Source organism: Capricornis sumatraensis, chromosome 1 (genome assembly GCF_032405125.1).
Source record: "Capricornis sumatraensis isolate serow.1 chromosome 1, serow.2, whole genome shotgun sequence".
Lineage (NCBI taxonomy): Eukaryota > Metazoa > Chordata > Mammalia > Artiodactyla > Bovidae > Capricornis > Capricornis sumatraensis.
In genome coordinates, this window is record NC_091069.1 from 23,746,241 (window position 1) to 23,769,205 (window position 22,965).

Consider the following 22,965-nt stretch of genomic DNA (forward strand, 5'->3'; position numbering starts at 1 on the left):
CAAAGGAAGAAGTAGTCCTATATCAATTAAATCTCTAAAAATGAAAAAGATAAAACTGTGTCAGATACCACTTCAATTATAGCACAAACCACATGAAACATCGATACATAAAACAAAACTAAAGAACAGTATCTCAATTATGAGCATTTCTAAATAACTAAAAGGATGAAAGAAAACTACACAGCCAACTAAATAAAGCAACACCAAATCACTTTCTTCTCTTTATAATTATTCTTAATCACTAAAACAGAAATCAAGAGGTCTAGAAATTATAATTAGACTTCAAAATTTTATATTTCAGAAACTGCTATTTTTTTTCCGCTTTTGTTTTTAATAGACTTCATGGTTTAGAGCAGTTGTAAGTTGACAGCAAAAATGAGCAGAAGTACAGAGACAGCCCACATTAACCCTGCCCTCACACATACACAGCCTCCTGCATTGATATTCCCCACCATGGAAGCGTGTTACAGTCAATGAACGTATACTCATACACTATTATCACTCAGCGTTCACATGAGGGTTTACATGAGGGTTCACCCTTGGTGTTTCCTTTCTGTGGATTCGGACAAATGTATGCCAGATACCCATCATTATGGTAACGTAGAGAGTATTTTCACTGCCTTGAAAATCTTCTGTGTTTTGTCTATTCATCCCTCCACCACCAACCTCTGGCAAGCAGTGAACTTTTTACTGCCTCCATCATTTTGCCTTTTCCAGAAAGTCACACAACCAGTATCAAATAGTATGCAGCCTTTTCAGACTGGCTTCTTTAACTCAGAATATGCATTTTAGGTTTCTCCACTGCTTTTCATGACTTGATTGCTCACCTCTCTTTTAGAGCTGAGTAACAGTTCACTGTGTGGATGTACCACTGTATTTATCCACCTGCCCACTAAGACATCTTGGTTCATCAATTGTAACATATCACTCAAAAGAAAGATGTTAATAACAGAGATAACTAGTGAATGGGTGAGGGGATAAGGGGAGTTAATGGCAACTCTCTACTTTCTATTCAATTTTTCTATAAACCAAAAATGTCTCTAAAAAATAAATTATTACTAAAACAACCAAATAAAGAAGATAAGTGTAAAAAATAATTTATTTTGCATTCCAGTATAGGTCTTCTCCTTTGTTAGTGCTATTTTTAAAACCCCTGAATAAATATTTTGCAACACTAATTTCAGTCATTAAACACTAAAATTGGTATTGGCAGAAAAACAGACATACAAATCAATAAAACAGAATTGAGAGTCTAGAAATAAACCCACATATACATGGGCAATTAATTTATGGCAAAGAAGCAAAGAACATACAATGGAGAGAGGACAGTCTCTTTAATAAATGGTGTTGGGAAAACTGGTCAACCACATGCAAAATAATGAAAGTAAGACTATTATTTCATACCATACAAAAAAACCAACTCAAATGGATTAAAGACTTGAATGCAAGACCTGAAACTCTAAGACCTTTAGAAGAAAACAGAGGCAGAACATTCTTTGATACCAGTCTAGCAAAATCTTTCTAGATCTATCCTCAGGCAAGGGAAACAAGAGAAAAAACAAATAAGTGGAACTATAACAAAACTAAAGATCTCTGCAAGCAAAGGGAACCATCAACAAAATGAAGAGACAACCTACCAAATGGGAGAAGGTATTTGCAAATCATTTATCTGATAAAGGATTAATATCCAGAATATATAAAGAACTCATACAAATCACCACAAAAAAACAAAAACACGATTAAAAAACAGGCATAGGAGCTGAACAGACACTTTCCAAAGAAGACATAGATGCTCAACAGGCATGTGAAAAGATGTTGAAAATCATTAAAATTAGGCAAAAGCAAATCAAAACCACAGTGAGATACCACCTCATGCTCAAAACAATGGCCACTTTCAAAAAGGCAAGAAATAAGTGTTACATCTAGAAGTTCAGCTAAAAACCACAAAGCACTCCAACAAAACTGGTTCAAACAAGATCCCTTTTCTCGTAAGCCAGAGACAATAGTCAACCATAGGTATTTATAAATTCCCATAAATCAAATGATGACTTTGTTCTTAAAAGGGATCTATCTACATGGTATACAACCTACATTTGCCTATACAAACTACAAAAATTGCACCTCTTCACCTCACTTGATAACTTTCATCAATTATTACCAGGTTGAGTTTCTCCTAAATCAGCAAAGTAATAAAGCCTTTGCTTAACCTGACCCCTATGAACTGGTCATTTACAGATGCAGGATATTGGTCTAAGACTACGGTTTTTAACGGGAGCAGTACTGTCCACCAGGGGGTGTTCTGAAACTTAGGAGGCAGTTCTGCCTTTCCTAAGTATTAGTGGAACCTGTACCATTAAATGGGTGGAAGCCAGGAGGTCAGACGTCCCAAAGTGTGCAGGGAAGTCCTATACAACCACCTCGCCCTAATTCCTGCCTACCTTCTCAAATATCCTGAAAAAAAAAAAAAATTACCATGAGTTGATCACATTCCATTTGTGATGTTTAATTCAGCAAAACCCCTCAATCTATCAGCAAATGTCAGCTGTCTTGTTCAAAGTGACTTCTCACAGACTTTAGTCACTTTTTTTAGTGTACTCATGATGAAGCATTTATGGATTTTATTTATCACAGTTAAGTCACTGTGTTAATTTTTTGGAGACTGTTTATGTAAATGAGATATGTCCATGATTCTCACATCAGGATAACAAGGAAGTATTACAAAATAGTGGCTACAGGAAAAAATACTATGGATCTGAGAATTGAGAACTACTTTAGATTAACTTATCTTGCTTTCAGTCATTAAGATGTGTGCAACTGTCCACATTTATATGGACTTCACAAGAATGACTGTGCAGAGACCTGGATTCCATCTGGTTCTTTTCATTCTGGTATCTAGAATTCTAAACATTTTCAAATGTCCTCAGTCATCTTCAAAAACCTGAAAAAGTCAATCATATATATTCTTGGCCACCCTCGAAAAAGCTGGATCTATAATAATCCCATCAGCTCCAGAAAACAATTCATCCTCAATTCTATGAATATTAAAAACACGAATTAGACTAAGCAGAAATTCAAGAAGGCTATCAAATGGAGACACAGGGCCATGCCGGATACACTGACTAGAAGTTTAAATGAAAGGGTTTCTTCCTTCCTACAGTGCCACTGCTCTTCAGACCTTCTGGAATGGTCCTTCAAATGAAAACCTGATCTTAGGACAGGAAGTCCAAAGCCAAGACTACATGTAGAATGAAAAAGACACCCACTGGCCAGACCCTGGATGAGATCTCAAGGGGCATCCTGCCATTCTTTACTCCGAACTGTCAACTTCTATCCACCAGGATGAAGACAACTTTTGCTTCCATTTGCAGAGAATTCAATTAGCGGAATTTTTAATGGTCTCTCCTGGATGATTTTCTTTGTTATCACTGACTCTAGTAAGATCTAAGCCCCTAAAAAAACCAAGGTACTGGAAAGGTAGGCAGCAAGCAGATCCAGAGTGACCAGGTCTATTAGTGGAAGAGATTCTCTTTTAGATCTCCTAAGCTTCGGTACTTCCCTAGTGGCTCAGTAGTTAAAGAATCGCCAGCAATGCGGGAGACCTGGGTTTGATCCCTGTGCCGGAAAGATTCCTCTGGAGAAGGGAATGGCTACCCACTCCAGTATTCTGGCCTGGAGAATTCCATGGACAGAGGAGCTTGGTAGACCACAGTCCACGGGGTCACGACAAGTCAGACACGACTGAACAACCTTCACAAACTCACAAGCTTCGGTACAACCCTCATCTCTCTCTTCCACACCCCTCTCTGATGAAGCTGGGACACATCTCAGCTTCATGGGAAACAGAGAAATTATGTCTTGGATTTCAGAGAAGCATTAGAAACAAAAGTTCAAACAGGGTCCCTGAAAAGCAAAGTCATCATCAACTACATTTCTGCAATGTGACAGGGGACTGATCAAGCATTTCAACGTTGATAAAAAATCTTTTAAATTAAAATGCTATGAAGCCTATTAAGCTTACATGGAAAATCTGTAATAGTGTGTACATACTATGCAGCTTATACTTTATAAAGAAAGATTTAACAACTTTTCTTGTATGTGTTTGCTCTTTAGGAATCAAAAACAAAAAACACACAAAAGCTTCTGAGTCAAAGAATAAAGGAACAGACACTGAGAAATACCCATTACACCCCTTGCAAACTGTGCACATGATCTCTGGCTCTGCTATCTGCAGCCAGGACACACACTGAATGCGGAGCATCTGACACAGCACTGCGGCCTCACCTGCCGGGCATAATGTTCTATTTCCTCCGCTCTGCTCCGGTACCAGTCCATCACCTCCTCCACTGCCAGCCGGGAGCTCCGGTACTTCAGCAGCTTGGGCTGTGCAGTGTATAGGAACTCACTTTCATCCGGAAGACTCGGCTCAACCACCATTCTGCAGAGCACAGAAAGAACAATTAATAACTGGCTGAAATGCTGGGGAAAATGAGCTTATGAGAGAGAAAAAGAGGGAGACAGAGATGGGGAGAGAGCAGTTACTAAGACTGGCAGGATGTATGTATGTACGTACGTATGGACACATTTGTGGGAGGGTGTGTTTGTGCGTGTTTTCCTATATGCATGGGCACACAAGATAAATGGGAAATTTGCAGGATGCTTTAGTTTCCTATCCAGTTCAGTTCAGTTCAGTTCACTCAGTCATGTCCAACTCTTTGTGACACCATGAATCACAGCTCGCCAGGCCTCCCTGTCCACTACCAACTCCCGGAGTTCACTCAAACTCACGTCCATCGAGTCAGTGATGCCATGCAGCCATCTCATCCTCTGTCGTCCCCTTCTCCTCCTGCCCCCAATCCCTCCCAGCATCAGAGTCTTTTCCAATGAGTCAACTCTTCGCATGAGACGGCCAGAGTATTGGAGCTTCAGCTTTAGCATCATTCCTTCCAAAGAACATTAGAATGGACTGGTTGGATCTCCTTGAAGTCCAAGGGACTCTCAAGAGTCTTCTCCAACACCACAGTTCAAAAGCATCAATTCTTCAGTGCTCAGCTTTCTTCACAGTCTAACTCTCACATCCATACATGACCACTGGAAAAACCATAGCCTTGACTAGACAGACCTTTGTTGGCAAAGTAATGTCTCTGCTTTTCAATATGCTATCTAAATTGGTCATAACTTTCCTTCCAAGGAGTGAGTGTCTTTTAATTTCATGGCTGCAGTCACCATCTGCAGTGATTTTGGAGCCCCCCCAAATAAAGTCTGACACTGTTTCCACTGCTTCCCCATCTATTTTCCATGAAATGATGGGACCAGAGGCCATGATCTTTGTTTTCTGAATGTTGAGCTTTAAGCCAACTTTTTCACTCTCCTCGTTCACTTTCATCAGGAGGCTTTTTAGCTCCTCTTCACTTTCTGCCATAAGGGTGGTGCCATCTCCTATTAGTTCTCCCAATTAAAAAAAACAATCAGAATAGACAGTAAATAAAAAATTATGCCCCCAATCAATCAAGTATTAAATAAAATCAGACTCACCCTGGGTAGCTTTAAAATGCACACGGCGGCGTACCTGCCACAGGCCAACTAAATTGCAATGACTATGGTGGCCAGCCAGACCTCGTTTAGTAAAGACACCCAAAGGTGATTCTGAGCCAAATGTAAATTAAGAAGCCTTGCTTCCCAACTTCATAAAAATAAGAAGAAAGATGTCTTATTTATGTTGCTAATATAACTTTAGTAGGTATCAGCAACATAGCAATGCACTGATATTTGCAAAATTAGGAAGTACTCTATACTACCTGCCAACAGGAGGGGGAAAGAAACAACATTAAAGGAAGGTACACAGGGAAAACATCACAGGGATCACGAATTATGAGGCGTTTTTACGAGGATGATGCTGGCCAATTCCCTTCAATGGTTAAGAACTAAAAAAGAAAAAAATAACAACTTAAACTAAGATATTTCAGATATAAATAGGGGGAAAGACCATGTTCCATTAGGGATATTCATTCATCTAAAGTAAGTCTGGGCTGAGTTGCCATTCCCTTCTCCAGGGGATCTTTCTGACCCAGGGATCAAACCCAGGTCTCCAGCACTGCAGGCAGATTCTTTACCACTGAGCCACCAGGGAAGTCCCTAAAGTAAGTCAGTAAATAACAAGTGGTATAATTATTACTAATATAAGGGAATGTGCTTTAGAGTCAGCACTGAAATGCAATTCTATTACTGAAAGCTGTGAAATCTTGCAAAAATTAGTTAAAACTAGTCTAAGATTCATTTTTTCATATCAAGAATAGGGAATAATACCATGCAAGAATTTTCAAATTAATATAAATAAAATATGCAGAGACTATTGTCTGGCACAGGGCGGATGTTTAACTTTTATTTACTTAGGTATTTTTTCCATTGGAATTATTAGCTGTTCTAGTATCTGACCATACCCAAAGCTCACGAATATTTGGGTGTTTTATCCACATGCCTTAGACAACCTACTGCAGTTACAACTGGGTAGTCATTTAACTAGTTTCACAACTGTCGTTAACATCTGACCTGTGATTTCTCCTCATCTCTGACACATAAAAGTCACACCCAATCTCCTGAAATCTTCCCATTTCAGGGGAAAAACACCCACAAGCAACTTAAGAGTTCCTTTGATTTTTTTTTTTTCAGTCCTTAACTTACTGCCCTCTCAGCACTGTGAATTTGAACATTTTATCCTTCTAGAAACATGCTTGTCTTCCATTCCAGCATGCCATACCATATGCCATACTGTCAAATCATGCATGTCCCATCTTTCTGGCTGCTCCTTTTCACAGTCATCTTTGCTAGACTCTCCTCCCAGAGCCGACTGTTAAATACTGCCTCTTCCAAATTCTCCAGCTCTCCTGTCTTCTCACCATATTCTCTCTAGGTCTCCTGGTAGACTCTGCAATATAAATTCACCACCATATTTTCACCCCTAATCCAGACTTCACTTGAAAGCACCAAAATTGTCCTTCTATTTGCTCTGAGGCATTTCAAATGCAACAAGGTCAAAACTGAATTCACATTATCTCGAGGAAATAGTTATCTTTTTTAAAACAGCAACATGATTTTATCATCCTCATGACTATTTGTATAGCCTGTCATCTGCCTTAAAATATTCCAGCCTCCTCTTGGTGCCAGAGTCACTTCTGTCCTGTACACTTCAACAATACAGGTCTTATTTTCAGTCCTTAAAGGGGCCCCCGCCTTGAGCCTCCCAGATGTTCTTCCCTCTGTTAAAACACTCCCTTCCCTCATAAGCCAAACTCACTGTCCACTGAGCTAAATCTTATTCATCCTTTGAATCTCAGATTTCACATCACTTCCTGTGGAAAACCCTCCTTGACCTCCACCAAGTTGGGGTCTCCCAGTGGCCCTTGTACTTCACTTTCATAACACTCATCACATTAGTAATTTATTGCAGCAGCATCTTTCCTGCTAGATGATACACTTCATGCATACAGAAATGGCATGTTTTTCTTCCTTCAGTATTCTTGAATCGAGCAGAGGACAGAATTACAGCAGACCCTTGAGCGGCATGAGTTTGAACTGTGTGGGTCCACTTACATACAGGGTTTTTTTCCAACAGTAAATACCACAGTACTACGCCACCCATGGGTGGCTGAATCCATAGATGGGGAACCTCAGGTATGGAAGGAAGATGGATTATAAATCATAGGCAAACTTTTGACTTCACAGAGTGTCAGGCCCCACTAACCCCTTTGTTGTTCAACGGGCAGCTGTAAATGAAAAAGCCACAAGATATCCCATAACCTCACTTGCAGATACAGAGAACTGCCAGAGGTAATCGCCAGAGGTGGAAGGTGCAAGGTGGGAGAAATGGTTAGGGGGTACGGGAGAGGCAATAAAATGGATGAATTAAAAAAGAAATGTCCTGAAAATTTGTATCAGCTTCAAAAGCATCTTCTCTTCTGTCAGCCTTTTCCTAGCTTTTCATTTTTATAGTTTTAAGAGTCCCAGCACAGCAAGTTTAGCTTTCAATTTAGCTTACTGTTGTCTGAGACGAAATGCCCTTATTCCTTCTTACCTCCTTCCCAGAATCATAAAAAGGCACAGGCTAAGGAGAACTGGGAAGCATCATATGACTGAAACAGGGCTCTCCTCAAAAAGCACTATCTTAAAGTGAGGACCACACACCTTCCCTCCTACTGTACCCACTGGCATCAACCTCCCACCTTTTTCAACTGATCTCCATCTTCAGTCTCTCATTACCCATGCCAACTGTGGATTTCCAGTTAAATATGGCTGATGCATACCATGCATCAAGCTCCACTCTTTCCTGAAATTACACTGAAATGACGGTAAAAGATTAAAGGGGAGTAGGGGTCACGTAAATGCTCAAAAAGGAAAGGAGCATATGCAGCAAAAGAAACGAAACCACTATCTTCCACTGAAGCAAGTCCACAGATAACGGCCAGGACTAAAAACATCAAAAAGTAGCTATACAATTCTGTTACCCAGAGACTGGAGTAAATAACAGCACAATCCTTTAAAAGAATTCAAAGTAGTTGCTTCAGGAGAGCAGGATACAAAAAAAGGGAAACAAAGGAGTATGGTTTTTGTTTTTTTAACAAGATTTGCAGAAAATCTTAAACTTTTAATCTATTTGCAACTATATAGAACTTTAATAAAAAATTTTTTAAAAGTTAAAAGCACATAACAGCAAAAACACAGGGCATCTGATTGCTATTATAATCAAACTCATCAGAGTGAAAAAGGTTAACTAGGAGTTAAGATATGCTATGTACTCAGATATCAACACTGAAAGATACAAAATGAAGGAGGACTGCCAACATTAGTGCCAACATGAAGAAAGTCCCAAATTCACTTGCAATGATCACACTACTGCTTAGGGCTTTTATTTATCGTTTATCAGACAGTTCATACACATAGCTTTTAAAAAAAATGTAAAAATATAAGATGAATCATATCAAATGTAAAAATGAGCAATGAGCATTTACCTGACTTTGAGAAGTAAGGCAATAAAGGGATTCAAATGCCCCTTGTACGGGCTTTCAGCCCCACACCCCATCACCCACCCGCTTAGGTAGAACCTGATGCCTCAATGTTCTAAGGCTTTCCGCAGTAAAGTCTTATAAAAGTGAAAATTAAAACTGAATCAAGAACAAAACTGCACACATACCACAATAACAGCTATGAAAAACACACCTGTATATGTCAAAGACTGAAAAGGAATCCCTCAGAATGAGAAGAGTTGTTACATAAGGACCACTTGTAGAATAACTCCTTGGTAGCCATGCAATATTTTTTCATTAAATTTTTTAACATACCTTGAGTAAAGTCAAGCTGTTAACGTCCCTAAAACTCTCAAGCAGGGACCACCATCAAATAAACTACCACCCACCACAAACCACCTGCACTGGGCCTTCTATTCATCCATCCTACAAGGACATGAAGAGCTCTTCCACTGGCTCATTCTTACCTGCACTCCAGCTCCTCACACCAGTCTTCATCTCGGTGCTTATGTTCGTGCCAAGGAACGATCACCAAGGAATCACCGTCATAACTTAAAATTTCAAAAAAAAGCACGTACATTTAAAAGGCACATTACCTCAATGACTGGAAACACAAGGAACATAATACAAAAGTAATCCTATAACCTTAAACCTCCAAGATTTATTTTTATGGTATCTTAAGTAGTATATGATACATATCATATACAATAGGCAAATAAAAAATACAGAACGGCTGATTTCTCTTTGATAGTAAAATGGTTCAAAAAGAAAAGGAAAATTCAAAACAAAAAACATGAAAAAAACTAAAGGTGGTATGGCTGTGCATTCACTCAAACATTCTAAAATATTTATCAAAACTCCATATTTTATGTTTTTAATGCTAACATAAATGGTCCCCTGCTCTCAAAAAGTGTACAACCTGACTTTCTGTGATCACAGAACTGTTCTCTAACTGGGTTATCCAATACAGTAACTGCTAAGCTACATATATTCATATCAATCACTTGAAATGTGACACTGCTACCAAGAAACTTTTAATACTATTTAATTTTAATTAATTTTATTTAAAATTTAAATAGCTACATATTGGACAGCCTAACAGCCAGAAGTGAAGTGAAAGTCGCTCAGTCATGTCTGACCCTTTGCAACCCTGCGGACTATACAGTCCATGAAATTCTCCAGGCCAGAATACTGAGTGAGTAGCCTTTCCCTTCTCCAGGGGATCTTCCCAACCCAGGGACTGAACCCAGGTCTCCCCAACTGCAGGCAGATTCTTTACCAGCTTAGCTACCAGGGACCAGGCTAAGAGGGCACAGCTAATAATCAGAGTGAAGAAATAATTCTGCAGGTTAAAAATATCACCAATAAATGACAGAAGGAAAATGTAAGAGGCAAAGACAAGTCCTGATTGAATGGCGTTAAGAATAAATTAAAAAGGAGGAATGAAGTAATGATGGTAAAGTAAGACAACAGAGCAAAGTGCTATGAAGGAACAGACAAGGAAAGCATAAGCCTACCCGTCTTTTAACCAGCTGTACAGTACTAGGCACATGACTTTCTAAAGTGAAACACTTAAAACCACTAAAGTAACTTTTAGCTCTAATATTCCGTAAATCTATGAAAACAACACAAACATCCTGAACTAAGAATGAAGACAAAAATTCTAAAAACAAATTTCAATCACCTTGCTTTTATAGTTCAGTAAAACATCTTATCTCATATTTAAGTATCAATGGTAGTACTTTCCTAAAATTTATCATAGCCTCAGAGAAAGGACTGCACTTTTGTATAGTATGAGATTATGTTTTGTAGTTTCTTATCTTCCTAAGCTATGGAACAGGTCTTACACAAAAAAATACTTCCCTAAGCATTTGGGGGAAAGGTAGGTAGATTAGTCTTTATGTAGACAGGAGCAGAAGACTGCTGGGGGGTTACAAGGAACAGACAAGCTGTGAAGACCTGGAAATCAGCAGGGTTGATTTATCTATCTATAGCATCATCTATGGGCTTCCCTGGTGGCTCAAATGGTAAAGAGTCTGCCTGCAGTGCAGGAGACTCAGGTTCAATCTCTGGGTTGGAAAGATCCCCTGGAGAAGGGATAGGCTACCCACTCTAGTATTCTGGCCTGAAGAATTCCATAAACTGTACATTCCATGGGTCACAAAGAGTCAGACAGGACTGTTGAAGTTATTATTATTGTTGCAAATTTTCTGAAGTCAAAGTTCCCTGTTAGACATACATAACAAATTTATTATATTGTTTTTAAAAGAGCATTTTACCCACTTTTTAGCTGGTATGCAATGTCTTAGCAAACCAAAGATACATTTCTGAAGGCATGTGACTTCATGGTTTTAAATTTCAGAGTCGTATAGACGATTAATTACAATAGATTCCAAAATCACACTATTTCATTTGCACCAAGTAAAAAACTATTTTATTTCCTTCCACATCAGTAGCTAATAATTTATCACAGACCACTGAACAGGTAGAAAAGAAAACATTTGGATACAACAACGATAATAATGCTCACTCTTCCAAGATAAGAATAAATTGTACCAATGAATTGAGAAACAAGGAAAAAATTAATCCAGCAAACTATTACCGCCTTTTATAATTAAAGCAGACATGGTTACATAAGCTACACAAAATGTTTTCCAAAAGACTGGGAAAAATTTACCATAAGTTGAGATTTGCATTTTCTCTATAAAATACATATTATGTATAAGGATTACTACAAAAATGATCAGTAGTGGTGTGGGGCTCTAAGCAACGTAACATTTATTAGGCAAATGTTTGGTAAAAAGACTGAAAAATTTGGTAAGAAGACTAGAAAATTGTAAAACTTTGTCAACCTTCAATAAACTGAAATGGGTAAGAAAACGTGCCTATTTTTATCAAAACACACATTAAAGACAGGTTCTGCTCTGAGACTCACTCCAAAAAGCAGGCCTAAAGAACCTTAGGCTGATGAAGCATTTTTGCTCCATTTTCAGGGCACAGCACAACTAAATGTTTCTACATGTTTCTAAAAGTGATCACCACTGATATAATGGTAAGAATACTAACAATAATATATTAGCAATGGTCAGCAATAGCATAACCTTTAACATTTATTGATTTCTCACTATGGACCAGACATGATAAACTGCGTTTAATATGCAATACGTAACTTGGTCCTACCTAGTGCAGAGGTATTATCCTCTTTATACTATAATGAGAAACCTGAGGCCCAAGTTTACTTGCCTCTCCTCATAAAGTCAAGAAATGACAGAGCCATGGATTTACACACAACCTGACAGAATCCAAAGCCTACCCCTGGCTAGCAGATGGCCACCAAGTTAGACACAGGCACCGGTCAGGCTGTGCGCGAGCAGAGGGCAACACGAACCTTCTCTTATTCTAATTCAGACACCCCAATAGGACCTTCTGTATGCATATTTAAAGGACACATTTAAACTGAGATACAAAACCAATCTCATCACCAGTAGGATCAGGAAACTAACTCCTACCAAATAAGACTTCATCTTAGGTTTGATCCTCAACAGTTACACAAAAACAGAAACCTTTCTGTGCTTTGATTTTCTTCTAGGATGCTTATACAAAGCAATTTATTTTTGGACAAATTTTAGGAGTTTAAGATGCTTGCTATAAAAACACCATTAAGTTCTTTATCATAAATCAAATGATAACATTTAAGAAAGACATAGGGTTTTTCCTCAGTCAGAATATACATTCCTTAAAGGCAGCATTTTTCCTTATTTTGTCTATTGCCACATCCTCAAGCCTAAAATGATGTCTGATATTTAGCAGACTATAAAATAATATGTCAAACGAATTAACTGACACCAGAAAGACTGTTTTTTAGAGTGATCTCATGAGCATCACAAAAATTCAAAATTGGAATAGAGCAATAAAAAAGATTACAGATACATCGAGGAGGTATATTTACATGGATTCAGTGATCTGAGAGTGAGAATAAGAATACTTTCTTGTTACAGATTATTATCCTCATGAAAGAGCAAAATCTATACTGGTGATTGTATACATCTACAATCTAGAGAATTTAACATGTCATGTTATACTTATGGGGGGAAAAAGATTTCAGAATATTTATTTCCCTAAACCTGACCATTCTTTACAATTCTAAATGACTGATCAGTTCTATCACTAGCATCTTTAAAATGCCCAACTTTTAGCTTATTCTTACACAAAGTAAACAGGATGCTTAATAAAATTTAGAGGAAAACTTTTTATTAATTCTGTTTACAACAAAAATATTAGCCCTGTAAACTGATCACTAAGTGGATTAGGTGAAAAACACGGTTAAAAAAAAAAACAACCCTAGAAAACACAGCTATTCCTTCCAGAAAGCTGTACAAAGCTTTGTTAGGTGCAAAACTGATTTGAATCTCAGTTCTATAAACACAAAACAATATTTACATACACTTTATTTCATCTTTTTCTTCTATTGTTTCCATTTTGCTAGGGAAGACTGTAAATTTAAATGCATCATTCCAACTTTAAAAAAAAATGAAGTACATGGTAAACTTAAATTCTGTTCAGTTCAGTAGCTCAGTCATGTCCTACTCTTTGCAATCCCATGGACTGCAGCACGCCAAGCCTCCCTGTCCATCACCAACTCCCAGAGTTCACCCAAACTCATATCCATTGAGTCGGTGATGCCATCCAACCATCTCATCCTCTGTCGTCCCCTTCTCCTCCTGCCCTCAATCTTTCCCAGCATCAGGGTCTTTTCAAATAAGTCATCTCTTCACATCAGGTGGCCAAAGTATTGGAGCTTCAGCTTCAACATCAGTCCTTCCAATGAACACCCAGGACTGATCTCCTTTAGGATGGACTGGTTGGATCTCCTTGCAGTCCAGGGACTATCAAGAGTCTTCTCCAACACCACAGTTCAAAAGCATCAATTCTTCTACACTCAGCTTTCTTTATAGTCCAACTCTCATATCCATACATGACTACTGGAAAAACCATAGCTTTGACTACATGGACCTTTGTTGCCACTTAAATTACCTCTTTACAAAATAATGTCTGCTTCTGCTTAATTTCAGTATTCTTTATATTAGAGCCCTGCTCATTGTTTTATTCCAAACAATAAACTTTGCTGGTTTCATCTGAAGGTAACATTTATCTGTCAGCAGGAAAGGAATGACTGTAACAAGTTCTATTATGTTCAACTATTCTCTCATCAAGTATTTCTCACACTAAATATAAATGTTTTATTTCAAAGAAATTTTATCATGAATAAACTTTCAAAAAGTTTTTTATTCACGTTCTATGCTTTGGAAACAAAAAGCTAAACAGACAGTGTATTGCGACTAATCGCCACCTTTCAGGCACTGATTTAAAGATGTTAAGTTATATTTATTCATTAGTAAGTGGCTTATGAAACAGAGACGAGGCTAATAAGATATCCTGAAACTTAACAGTAGTCTCAGGTGAAAGCAATGTGTCAAAGATAAACAAGAGAAAAAAAAAAAAAAACACCACACTAGAACTTGAATTCTCCTTCACCACTAAATTCCTGGGACCCAGATGCCTCATCTATTTAATAAATATTGTAGCATTCATTAATGCCCAAAACAAAGATGAGACTAGAGCCATGTTTTCTTGAATTCTAATCCAAAAGGTAGAGCATGCTCTGATAAGTCTAATCTCTGTTAGAACTATGACACCACTCTGCAGAGCCATGTCATCTTGATCAAGTTACTCAATCTGCATCTGCTTCAAGATTCCTCATTAGTCAAATAGGGATAATAAGAATCTGAATTTGCAAAGGATCAAATTAGAACAAAGAAAGCCTTTTGAACAGTACTTCATATATAATAAGCACTCATCCTCCATAAAAAGCAGCAGTATTATCAACACCACCAAGAAGGTTTTTCATGGGTAGTGAAATACAGGATATATGTGACTTGTTGCCATTTCAGGATCTACCATATGATAAATAGTAACACCACATTAGTGATCATACAAATGATCATATTTACAAATGCCTAACAATGGCAATAAACTCTGCTGACACCACACTGGGTGGGCACCTGGCCAGTGCAATAAATAGTGACAGGAAAATCTAAGGAGCTGATTTAAAAGGTAGTAGTAAATGCCACAGGCTTCCTGGGGGCTTGGTGGTAAAGAATCCATCTGCCAAGCAGGAGACACAGGTTCAATCCCTGTGATAAAAGATCCACTGGAGAAGGGAATGGCAACCCACTCCAGTATTCTTGCCTGGAAAATCCCATGGACAGAGGAGCCTGGGGAGAATACAGTCCACAGGGTCACAAAGAGTCAGACATGACTTAGCGACTAAACAACAAGTGCCAATGACTGTAACAAGCTCTATGGTGTTCAACTATTCTCTCACCAAACTCCCAAAAGATTGCAATCGTTTGAAAATAAATATTTAACCATGAACTAAGGATGATTTTATTATTTCTAAGGAGAACTAGTCATTAAATAGTTAAAGTTTAATGGAAAGCCACAGACTCCAATGGAGAATCACTGAAGAAATTCCCAGAAAAGCTAATTATAAGTAACAGAAAGGATGATACTCAGATAGGTACTTAATTCCAACGAAACAAGGGGTGAAGGATGAGTAGAGACATTAATGATATGAAAATTCCCCTCTATACCACCAACACTCCCACCTGTCCCTTGAAAAAATGACTAATTTTGAAGAAAAGACAACTGAAGTTACTCAGAAAAAGGAAGACTACCTTTCCTTGCTACCCGGAAAGTTACTAGGGAAGAAAGGGCGATGACACTGAAAGATCGAAAGTCTAAGTCAAGTAAGAATTGACGAGGACTATTCTCATACTCAGAGGAGGCGATGGCACCCCATTCCAGTACTCTTGCCTGGAAAATCCCATGGACGGAGGAGCCTGGTAGGCTGCAGTCCATGGGGTCACGAAGAGTCGGACACAACTGAGCGACATCACTTTCACTTTCACGCACTGGAGAAGGAAATGGCAATCCACTCCAGTGTTCTTGCCTGGAGAATCCCAGGGACGGGGGAGCCTGGTGGGCTACCATCCATGGAGTCGCACAGAGTCGGACACGACTGAAGCGACTTACCAGCAGCAGCAGCATTCTCACAATGGAGAGGCCCAAAACTCCATGCCCTTGAATATCAGTCCATGGGGTTGCAAAGAGTCAGACACGACTGAGTGACTTCACTTCACTTCACTTTTGACTATCAAAAGGGAGGTAATAGGAGAGAAACCCAATCAATTTCATTCTGTGTTCTGCGTTACTTAGACCAACCAGAACCAGTAGAGAGAGTAAGTGTAAGGCCTTTATTTCACATTACTTCCAGATAGGAAGACAATAAAATGCACAACAAAGATAAAGTGTATGACATCTGGACTTAGCAACTACAAAACTAATGAAATAGACCAAAATATTCATGAAGTGTATCAATATACATTATAAACCCTGATCCTATATCAGGTTGTGGTAGTAACAGAGATCGAACAAAAAACTAGGGAAAGACTTTTTTATCTGCTTTTTATCTCTATCACTAAATAAAACAGCACAAATTATGCTCATGCAGATCCTAAGCCAAAGCAAGACTGATTTCCTTGTCGCTGCCCTTCAAAATCTCTGCATATTCCTGCTTATAGACGTGCACTGAACGGACATTTCACACACTATCTATAAAGTTATCCAACCTTGTATGGCCTATAGCTGACACTTAAAAATGCTTACAGTTTGTAAGAACAACTATAAAATTATATATTATCATACATACACACATACAAAGTCAGCAGTCTTGAAAGACAGACAGCATCCGAACTCATAAAATCACACAACTAAAGCGCTACAGCTGGGATATGAACCCAGGCAAGTCTGGTTCCAGAGTCTCTGCTCTCAGACACTATGATGTCCTACCTATCTGAACCCCACCTCTTCTAGCTTAAATTCCGGCTTTTCTCAGATGTTTCTATGACCATTCCAGTCTAGGTTGCTTTCTTCCTGTTCTCGATTCTCACTACTAATAACTGAACAATTCCCCTGGCATTTATTATTTAAACTTATGATAATATACATAAGATGGTACATTTGTCTTATGTTTCCATGGAGTTCTTTAACTTCCTTAATACATATTCTCAGCTCAGTTGCTCAGTTGTGTACGAGTCTTTGCGACTCCATGAACCATAGCACGCCAGGCCTCCCCGTCCATCACCAACTCCCGGAGCTCACCCAAACCCATGTCCGTTGAGTCAGTGATGCCATCCGACCATCTCATCCTCTTTCGTCCCCTTCTCTTCCTCCCTTCAATCTTTCCCAGCATCAGGGTCTTTTCAAATGAGTCAGCTCTTCACATTAGGTGGCCAAAGTATTGGAGTTTCAGTTTCAACATCAGTTCTTCCAATGAACACCCAGGACTGATCTCCTTTAGGATGGACTGGTTGGATCTCCTTACAGTCCAAGGGACTCTCAAGAGTCTTCTCCAAAACCACAATTCACAAGCATCAATTCTTCTACACTCAGCTTTCTTTATAGTCCAACTCTCACATCCATACATGACCACTGGAAAAACCATAGCCTTGACTAGACGGACCTTTGTTGCCAAAGTCATATCTCTGCTATTTAATATGCTGTCTAGGTTGGTCATAACAAAATACATATTCTGTATCCCCACTAAAAGTAAATATTCCTTTCTTGTAAATACTCCTTTGCATCTACCATAACTCCCAGCAATATTACATGTATAGCAAGTATATATAATCGTTTTAACTAAATTTATATAAATGCATTATTTCATTTAATCTTCAAATACACAATAAGTACTATGATCATAAATTTGCAGAAAAGTAAACTCTATGAGCTTAATATTCATCACTGACCGAATGCATGAATTAATGATTCAATGATCAGCAGAAACAGAGTCACTGAAACTCTCTTTAATTCTAAAACCAGAGCTCTCAAAAACAAATACGAGAAAAAGTTTACTAGAAATATAAGATTTAGTCAAGATATAAATAAATAATTAATGAAAAATATAAAAGTCAATTGAAGAGGAAGGCTCCATAGCTAAGAGTGCATACCTAACTCTTTGAGAACTGACCTCACTGCTCCTATAATTATCTGTATACATGTCTTTCAGAGTAGGAGCACTTTCTACCCTCAGTCCCGAACTTACAGAGGGATCACAGCAAAATGATTCCATCAAGTAATTAGAAAACTTCTTTAAGAAAGGAAGCATTGTGTGATTCTAAATCTTGAAAAACTCTTCAAAGAAAGAAAAATATATATTTCAGAACCAAGCTGTAAAATGGAAGTAGGAAGAAAAAAATGTGGATATAAGTTATATAAAAATAATACAGCACTTTAACCTCATCTAAGTGGATAGAAAAGTAGTATGATTCATGGCATGCCTATTTATAATGTTCTCTTTAACTGTGTCAATCAACATACTATTCATTAAAAGAAAAGAAAAGAAAAACCTGAAACCTCCTCTGATGTTCCCAGACCCAGCAGCTTACCAGACTCTCCTCCATATTACTAAACCCTGCATGTACTTCTGTTCCCACTGCCAGTGCACTCAACTACAACTTTTTATTTATGTTTTGCTCCTTTACTAAACTGTAAGCTCCTTCAAAGCTTTGGTGATTTTCATATCCTTTGTTCAATGCCTGGCATGCACTTAAACCTCACTAAATATTTAATGGATGGATGGATGATAGACAGACTGATGGATGGATGGATAAATCTGAATAAATAAATGAAAAAACAAACCTACCCTAAAACCACAGGGGTACTTAAATCTCAAGATTAATAAGCTTTCCCTGTAGCTGAAGACTTTGGTAATGTATCTGAGGTTTATTCAAACATTTCTGTTTCTAAAATGGACCATACAACTCCCTATCTGATACCCATGCCATGAGCAACATCACAATACTGTACACTGCAGGTGCCTCTTGGCCTGAATGTAGGAGCATAAATAAGCACAAAGAGATGTGGACTGCCCTAAACTTTCCATAAACAAAGCATAAAAGACTGTTTGCTCTGAGATGCTGCTGTACAAGTCTATTTACAGCCATTTCATCATGAATCCTCTAAGTCGAGGCCAAATTACACTGCAGACTGACAATAATCGTAACTGAAGAAGAGGCGTCAACTTAACAGGCTGTGACTGGGAAGACGATGGCATAGGTGTCTGCTGCGCAAGTTATCCTAACACATCGCTACTGCTGATGAGGTTCAAAGTTAAACTGCAGACAGCAGAAGACAAAGAAAGCAAAACTCCGGAGCATTTGAATGAAATGAGTCATGCTTTATATAGATTCTTAAGTACATAATAAATACTCATTCACAAAAAGACAGGAAGTATAGAATGTGATCAGGGACCTGACCCTGGAATAAAAAGACTCCAAATTATCCACAAAGTAGAAAACAATATCAAATAAATACCCCCGTACCTGCATTGCTAGATCACATTCTATAATGTTTAGATTTTAAAACCCCCACAGATGAATGTACTCCATTACAAATTCAGAAACCTATTTAGATCAACTGCACAGAGAAACTAACCTCAAAGTACACATGGTAAGGTACCTGGTGAAACACAGAAGTGTGACTGAATAAACCAATAGAATTTGGGAAGAAAAAGCATGTTCCAAAGAAACTGAGATAAGAACTCTACCAGCAAGGTGAACAAACCTAAGTCTCTGGCATCCATTAAAAAAATAGCAGGTATGCAAAAAAAGCAAGAAATTATGGCCTATAATCAGGAGAAAAACCAATTTCTAAGAAATATCAATAACATGGTAAGGGGGGAGAAAATTTAAAAAGACCCAAATCTAATTCCTAGGAATAAAAACTTCAGTAGCTAAGATGAAAAACACACTAATATCATTAATAAGGGACACTGAAAAAAAAAATTAGTAAACGTTTTTACTAAAAAAAAAAAAAAAAAATAGTAAACAGGAACTATCCAAAATAAAACATGGGAGAGAAAAAGACTGGAAAATAAAAATCAAAAACAAAAAACTGTGAGACAAATCAAGTGGCTAACCTAAGTGGAAGTGGAGTCCCAAAAAAGATGATGCATACTGGGGATGGGAGGAGGAGGAAGAGGAAAAATACTTGAAAAAATAACAGACCTGACTTTCCTAAGTTTAGTACAGTAGACCCAAGGAGATGTAGGCCTCGGAGATGTCATGGGTTTGGTTCTAGATCATGACGATAAAGCAGTATCACACACAAAAAAAACAAGCCACGTGAATGTCTCGGTTTCCCATAAACATAAAAGTTGGGACTTCCCAGGTAGCTAAATGGTAAAGAATCCATCTGCCAAGCAGGAGATGTAGGTTCGATCCCTGGGTCAGAAAGATACCCTGGAGAAGGAAATGGCAACCCACTCAAGTATCCTTACCTGGGAAATCTCATAGACAGAGGAGCTGAGCAGGCTCCAGTCCATGGGGTTGCAAAGAGTCTAACAGGACTGAGAGATTGAACAACAAACATAAATGTTAACACTATGGTGTAGTCTATCAACTTTGCAACAGAACTATCTAAAAAATAATGTACATACCTTAGGCTTAAAATACTTTCTGGCTAAAAAAAAAAATGCTAACCATCATCAGAACCGTCAGCAAGTCATAATGTTTTTTAATAGTAACAAACATCACAGATCATATAACAAATATAATAATGAAAGAGTGTGAAGTACTGCAGAAATTACCAAATTGTGAACACCAAAGTGAGCAAATTTTATTGGAAAAAATGGCACCAATAAACCTGCCTAATTCAAGGTTGCCCAGATCTTCAATTTGTAAGAGACATAGTATCTGTGAAGCACAATAAAGCAAAGTGCAATAAAATGAGGTCTGCCTGTAAATAGTCTAAGCATGCCAATTAAAAAGCAGAGACTGACAGATAAAAGGGCAAAATTATATTCTGTCCATAACAAACATTTTAAATATAAAAATCCAAAATGTCATTGTTACAGTCAGCATTAGAAAAAATAAGAGAGGCACTTAATTCAAAGAACATCAGAAATCTGATCTCTGTTGAGAAGAAAAGTATGCTTTTCCAGAGTTTAGGTACAATAGTCCTCATAAACCACTGCACATGTTTAATAGACAAAACCGAGCTATCCCGTTAGAAGTCAGGGTGGTTCTCATGGGTAAGGTGAACAGGAGAGGGTAAAAGGAGACAGCATCAAGAGTGCTTTGATAGGTATGTTTTCTAATTGTGTTCATTTTATAACAATTCAAATTGCCCATTTATGACTTGTTCATTTATAATATAGTTGTTGATGTATATCAAAACTATAAAGTCAATAAAAAGTGAAATCAAAAACTTTGTTTGAAATAATCCTCAACTTTTTGATTAACAGTCCAAAATCTCAGGTACCTGAAACCAGGTAAGGGGTGCTATCCCAGATGAGAAACCAAAGTACTGGCATTATCAAAGAGGAATAGTCCCTATTACAGTTCTACATTTTGCTGATTCATCAGTCCTCTGCAAACCTACTTAATGCACTTGAAAATAAAATGTATCTATTATGACATTCTTCTCATCAACCTGTACCAAAAACTGCTGTTGCTACTGCTACAGCCATATTTGCCATTAACACAACCATTGCTGTACACTGAATGCTGACTATTTGCCAGGAACTCTGCTAGGTAATACATCTCTTAGGCTACTGAACCATTACAATACCTGTACAATTTCCCCACTTCACACTTGACAAAACTCAAGTTCAAAGAAGTTAAGGGACTTCCCAACAGTAACACAGCTAGGAAGTTCAGAACCAGGACAGACACCCATATTCTGACTAAAAGCCTTTGCTCCTTCCAGTGTATCATACCATCACTCCTCCACATCAAGTATGTTGTGATCCCAACATTTATACAGATCATGGATTTTTTCCATAGCTATTACGTATAGTACCTAAAGATTAAATGCTGGAACATACTGAGATCAAAACATATCTTAAAATAATATATATGCTTTTGTCTATAAAATATCAATGTGACTCTTAAATTTATTTTTTATTTGAAGGATAACTGCTGCACAGAATTGTGTTGGTTTCTGTCAAAATCAACATGAATCAACCATAGAAATACACATGTCCCATTCAGTGTGACTCTAACAGACTTTTACTTACTATAAATACAATACTTAAACAGGATGGCCTATATTAGAAATTAGAAAAAGTGCATCTCAGAGTTATTTATATGTTAATTAAATATACGTGATAAAGAGATTCACTGCTGTTACAGGCAAGTATTTACATATTAATGAAATCTTGACAAGAAAAGACATTGTGTGATCAAAAAGAATTATAGGGACTATTTCCCAAATGCTAATTTCACCACTCAGAAGATGTTATCTACTTAAAGGTCCCATGTTCTGAAATGATTGGTCAAGGTATTTAAAGTTTGAAGAAAATGAATAATGAAAGAAAGATCCCACTCAATGAAAAGACTATCATTTGGTATCTCTAAGTAATGCTGGATCTAGTAAGGAGAATGCAGTAGTTTTTTTAATAAAAACAAAAGTACCCTCTCAAAGATATTTTTAACTTCAAATAAAGTCAAACTTTACATCATGCCATATGCCTTAAATTATACAGTGCTATACGTCAATCATATCACAATAAAACTGGGAAAATCATATTTAAACTGTATTAGGCCACATTAAAAACACTTGACAATAGTTATATATACACTAAAGTAATAATGCATTTAACAATTATTTTTTAAAATAATTTCAGGACATATTTCTTCATCTGTTGCTGTTGTCCAGTCAATAAGTGCTATCCAACCCCATGGCCTGCAGCATGCCAGGCCTCCCTGTCCTTCACTATTTCCTGGAGTTTGCTCAGATTCATATCCATTGAGTCAGTGATGATATCTAGTTATCTCATCCTCTGCCACTCTCTTCTTAATTTGCCTTCAATCTTTCCCAGCAT

At 37.7% G+C, this 22,965-nt stretch overlaps 1 protein-coding gene across 1 annotated transcript in view; it reads right to left on the reverse strand.

The window, feature by feature from the left end:
* Positions 1–22,965, reverse strand: part of NBAS (NBAS subunit of NRZ tethering complex) — a 335,202-nt gene that overhangs the window by 195,077 nt on the left and 117,160 nt on the right. Inside the window, exons 22-23 of the mRNA XM_068975288.1 lie at positions 9,485–9,568; positions 4,282–4,435 (exon numbers count right to left, since the gene is read on the reverse strand). Of these exons, the coding sequence (XP_068831389.1) occupies positions 4,282–4,435; positions 9,485–9,568 (238 nt within the window). The remainder of the gene's footprint in view (positions 1–4,281; positions 4,436–9,484; positions 9,569–22,965) is intronic.